We start from the raw sequence: 5038 nt of genomic DNA, 5'->3' as shown, positions 1-5038 counted from the left end.
CAGCATTTATAGAGGGGATTTCCCATACCCACGGCCCAGCAGGCTGTCTCACACTTCTGTGCCCACTCAGAAGGAGTGCCGGTGAACCACGAAAGGCCCCTTGTCACTGTAGTCCTTTTGGCTGATCCAGACATTCTGGAAGGAGTTGAGAGAGGCCACAATAGAGCCGCCCAGCCAGGCAGCAAAGCTGCGATGGGGGGAAGCCAGGATGGCCACCTGCTCCTTGCCTGTCATCTCCATCTTCAGCAGCTCCTTCTTGATTCTCTCCGAGAAGCCCCGGATCATGGTGGTGCCACCAGCCAGCACCACATTGGCCAGCAGCTCTGCACGGTGTTTCGGCTTGCACTTTCTGATGCTGTTCATGGCATGGATGTGAATACCTGCCTCAGGAAAGCCCAGCACAGCGGGGTTGAAGAGGGCCTCAGGGCCCCGGAACCGCTCGCTGCCAATGGAAATGACCTGCTGGTCAGGGAGGATGAAGTCCATGAGGTATTTCTTCTCATCTCCATTCAGCTCTTCGTGGAAGTCCTCAGGGATGTAGCAGCACTTTTCCTTGATGTTGCTCACCAGCTCCAACTCATCTTCTCGGAAGGGGTTGCCACACTCCCCCATCAGCTTGGCCAGGTAGTCTGTCAGAGCACAGCCTGCCACATCTAGCCGGTAGGTGGCATGGGGTAGGACGTAGCCGTCATGGACAGGGGCCGTGTAGGATGTCCCATAGCCAGAGCCAATCACCAGCCCTTTGGTGCGTCCATAGGAGTACACAGACAGCAGGGACTGGTGTGCCACAAACATTGCCGGGACCTCAAAGTTCTCAAAGAGCAGCTCAGCCATCTTCTCCCGGTTGGTGGTTGGGGACAAGGGTGCATCTGTGACCAGCACGGCCAGCTCCTCAGGGCACACACTAAGCTCCGTGTAGAAGATGTGATGCCACAGCATCTCTAGGGCATCCCAGTCTGTAACCACGCCATGGGTCATCACGGTGTTGGCAATCACCTCTGAGCTATTGCTGGGGATGCTTTTCCCAATGTAATACAGGGGACTGTCATTGGTCCTGACCTTGGGGACCCCCACACGGCTCGGGACCACAGAGCGTGGCTTCTCATCGCCAGCCAGGCCGCTCTTGGTGTAGCCAGTGCCAGTGTCTATCACAACAGCACTGTAGTCCTTGTATTTCTCTGCCGCATCTGACGTGGAGACTTCCCGGGATGCAGGCTCATAGCCAGCAGAACCTGGGCTCTTAGGATTCCTTGGATAGATCATTTCTTCAGGCCCTCTCTCTCAAACCTTACTGTGATCGCAAGACCCAGCCCAGGAATACCAGGCTCCAGGAAAGGATCCAAGATCATGCCTGTGCTACCATAGCAACTGCCTAAATCACAGCTGAAAGCAATGACATCATAGTTCCAGCCCATTTACAGAGGTTCTCAGGAAGGTGCAAAGAATTAACTCCTGCTTGACCAGGAAGCAAAGAGGTGCGAACACAGAGATGCCTGAGTGAAACTGGAGGTGTGGGCTGAGGGGGCAGTCCGTAGGTCTCTGTTATGCCTGCTGTGGTGAGAGCAGACGGTGCCCTGGAGACAGTCTGGCTAAACGACCTTCTCTCTGATTCCTTCTGGCTCTGAGGAAGCAGCAGTGCCCTCTGGCATTAGCAAATGTTCTTGGTAGTACCTCTAACCAAGCTGGTTGGTGCCCCTTGTACTTGGCAGAAGTTGGTAGATGGTGCTTTTCCTCCTGTGCACTAGTATTTCCCTATGAAGACTGAGGGGGGCTGGGGGGGAAGGAATGTGCTTGTCCATACCCTGCAAAGCAGATAGAAGGGCAGGTTGCTTGACCCTCCCACGCGCCCATCCCAGGCAGGTGGCACATGGCTGCCCCCAGCACTCGCTGGTATCATGTTCTTTCGGTGCCACTTTCAGAGTTCGGTGGAACCCCCTCCCCACTACAGCCATACAGAGCTCAGGAGATTTTCCTTGGCTTCAGCTGAGATTTCTGGTCTAGCTTTGCCTAGGATCCCAGTAATGACCTTGCATCTTGCTCACTTCTGCTCCACTCCCATGGTGCCATATGTTCATACCCACCTCATCCAGGCTCCAAACTTCCCCACCCCTAGAGTCAGCCCCTCCTGGCTCTGATCTGGCTGAAGGTCCCTGGTACGCATATATCAGAGCCACATAGAGCAGGGCTTCCCTTCCTTTTCTGCTGACAAAAATTGGAGGTGTGGGATGGGCGCAGTTCTGGGTGCAGACAGGCTGCTGCCCCCTGCTCCAAGGGCACCTCTGGATTGAGGACCCCAGAGTTCAATGAGAGCTCAGGTGGGGTGAATGGGTTCTCCTCACAGTCCTACAGAGAAAGTCCTGTTCTCAATCTGGTGCCTCTGAATCCCTGCTGAAAATCCACTGGTTCCTTCTGTTGTTGCCTTGCACTGCTGGAACCAGCCTGTAACCATCATTTGGTGGGTAGAGAGGAGACAAGGGGGCAGACCCCACCTAGCATGCCCACAGTGGGGCAGGCACAAGGAGTGTTCCCCTGCAGGCAGTGATCAGAACTAAAAGCAGGCAGAATGGGCAGGGAAGAGGGAGCCATGTCCCCATTGATCCTCATTGACAGGTGATATTTATGTTCTAGACCTGGCTGCCTTCTCCAGCAAAGAAAGACTCGAGTTATATTATCTATTCACAGATTCATGGATTGCAAGTCTAGAAGAAACCACTGTGATCATTTTATCTGAGCTTCTGTATAATACAGGCCATGGGAATTTCCTGAATTAATTCTCATTTGAACTACAGCAGAGATTTTAGAACAAATCTGGTCTTGGTTTAACAGTTTTCAATGATGCAGAATTTACCCTAGCCTTTTGCAAGGTTGTCCAATGGCTATTACTTTCACTGTTCAAAATTTACACCATATATTTTGTCTAAAGGTGTCAGGCTTCATTTTCCATCTGTTGAATCCGGTTACGCTTTTGCCTGCTACTCTGAAAAGCATCCTGTTACTAAACACCTGCTTCTTGTGGGACTATGTAGACCAGGGGTGGGCAATTATTTCAGCTAGAGGGCCGCTGAACAACTTTTGATGAGCGACTGAGGGCTGCACGGGTAGCCTGGCTCCTTAACAGATGCCCCACCCCCTGATCACCATGCTGAAACTGGAAGGCCCACCGCCTAGCTCCTGACCTTTGCTACTGGAAGTCGCCCCCCTTGTCTTTTGGGAGGAGTGGCTATCCCTCCCACTGCACGCTAGTACTCACTAAATTCTTCAATTGGAGAGGGGGTACCTTGTCTGAGTATCACCCAAGTTATATTTGGGAGGAGTGTTTGCCATCTTGGAACCTGAAATGTTGCAAACTCTGGCAATGAGCCTCTCCCTCCAATGAACCATTCTGCAGAACCAGCAGCTAGACTTGGGGGTGAAGCACTTAGCGCTACCAGTGATGGGGCCCCAAGGATAGCTCCAGACACTGAAGGTGTGCTCTGCATGCACTGGCTCTGTCAGCACCAGAGCTGGGATTGGACAGCTCTCCTTGAGTAGCTGGTCACCTTCTCTGAGGAGCGGCTCAAGAGAAGATTTGGACCTGGCACTGTGAGTACTGCAGGATGTGACAGGCCTTGGAGTGGGAGGACCGCAAGGACCATGGAGGGCACCACACCCTCCTGCAGAGGCAGGTGGAAGCCCAGGATGGGCTGGTGGCAGCCCAGGAGGGCCAGCGTGACATGGTGCTCCTGGCAGCAGCCACTGGTGAGGAGGACAGACACGTTGTTGATGTGGTGCTGGCCGCCAGTGCTGCAGTGTCTATCACTACGCCTGGCATCTATGCCCTGGTCCTGGCTCTGACTGGCTCCTGGCAACCACCTGTGAACCTGCCTCAGGCCCCCCAGCGGGGATGGCAGTAGGTGCAGTGCCACCTGCAGTGGGCAGGGCCCCCTACCCCTGCTCCAGATGTTGGCCTCCTGGTGCTGGGGCTCCCTGCTTTGCCCCCCATCCACTGCTTGCCCCAGCTCCATGAGGGCCATGAGTGGGAGCTGCCCATGGCAGGTCCAGCTCCTCATGCAGGCCCTGCTGACCCCAGCTCTGTGGAGGAGGAGGGGGATTGCTGCCATCCTTGTCCAATCCTTGGCCTGCTCCACAGAACAGCTGGCCAGAAGTCTGCCATCAAAGGAAAAACTGGGTGGTTTCTTACAGTGGAAAACTGACATTTTGACAAGAAATTCCCCAAGATTCCTATGCAATTTCTTTTAATTTAAATGGAAGAGGTTTGCTTTCACAATTTTTTAAAGAGGAAAAGTCCCATCTCCAACCAGCCCTGCAGCTGTGTTAACTACAGGAAATGCCTGTGGGTGAGATGTGTGAGATAAGAGTGAGCTGGTGATGTTTTCCCAAAGCCTGTATCTGACAAAGGATTCAACCACACAAAATAGTACTGAAGTCTGCATGACACAAAGTGTCACAAGGCTTGTTTACACTGCTGCAGAGGTTGGTCCCTGCACTACAGCATGTCCAAACCCTGCCTAATCATGCTCCAGTCCAAATAAGGACACTAGTGAGTATAATCAGGGCTTATCTCTGGCATGCTTTCCATGTTTTCACTCCCTCAGAGAGCAAGTGCAGGTGATGAACCTGCAGTGGCCTCTCTGGGGACCTTCCACATTTGGAGTGTGTCCCCAGGCATGGATGAACAGAGCATGGAAAGGCCAGGCCCAGGCCTCTGGTGCCAGGACTTGCCACCATAGCAATGCTAACAAGGGCAAATGGCTCCCAGACCCCAACTGAACCTACTATGTCAGCAGAATCCTTTGGTGAGGGGTTGTTAACCTGGGCATTTTCTTTAACAGCAGGCAAAGCTGGCAGCCTTGGTTCTGGTCTTGCTCAAGAGCTCAACCACAGGTTTGGTCAAGATGATGTGCATTCCAGTAATGCTCATAAACCTTGTCTGAGATCAGGGATCCACTGGGCTATACAGACATATAGAACAAAGGACTGGAGGGGACTGCAGAGGGAGGGCGGGGAAGATCACTGAGTCCAGATTCCAGCATTCACA

The 5038-nt window shown here is 53.2% G+C and overlaps 1 protein-coding gene across 1 annotated transcript; it reads right to left on the bottom strand.

The window, feature by feature from the left end:
- Positions 1–66: 66 nt before the first annotated feature.
- On the bottom strand, positions 67–1263 carry LOC102377415 (actin-like). The gene has a single exon (XM_006025007.3). The coding sequence runs from the start codon at positions 1261–1263 to the stop codon at positions 67–69; it is 1197 nt and encodes a 398-aa protein (XP_006025069.3).
- Positions 1264–5038: the final 3775 nt, after the last annotated feature.

This window comes from Alligator sinensis, unplaced genomic scaffold (assembly GCF_000455745.1).
Source record: "Alligator sinensis unplaced genomic scaffold, ASM45574v1 scaffold467_2, whole genome shotgun sequence".
Taxonomy (NCBI): domain Eukaryota; kingdom Metazoa; phylum Chordata; order Crocodylia; family Alligatoridae; genus Alligator; species Alligator sinensis.
Note: the sequence above shows the minus strand (reverse complement) of the source record. Positions and strands in the feature narration are given on the sequence as shown.

Excerpts from the sequence above, each read along its gene's own strand:
- LOC102377415 (XM_006025007.3), bottom strand. The coding sequence starts at position 1,263 with ATGATCTATCCAAGGAATCCTAAGAGCCCAGGTTCTGCTGGCTATGAG.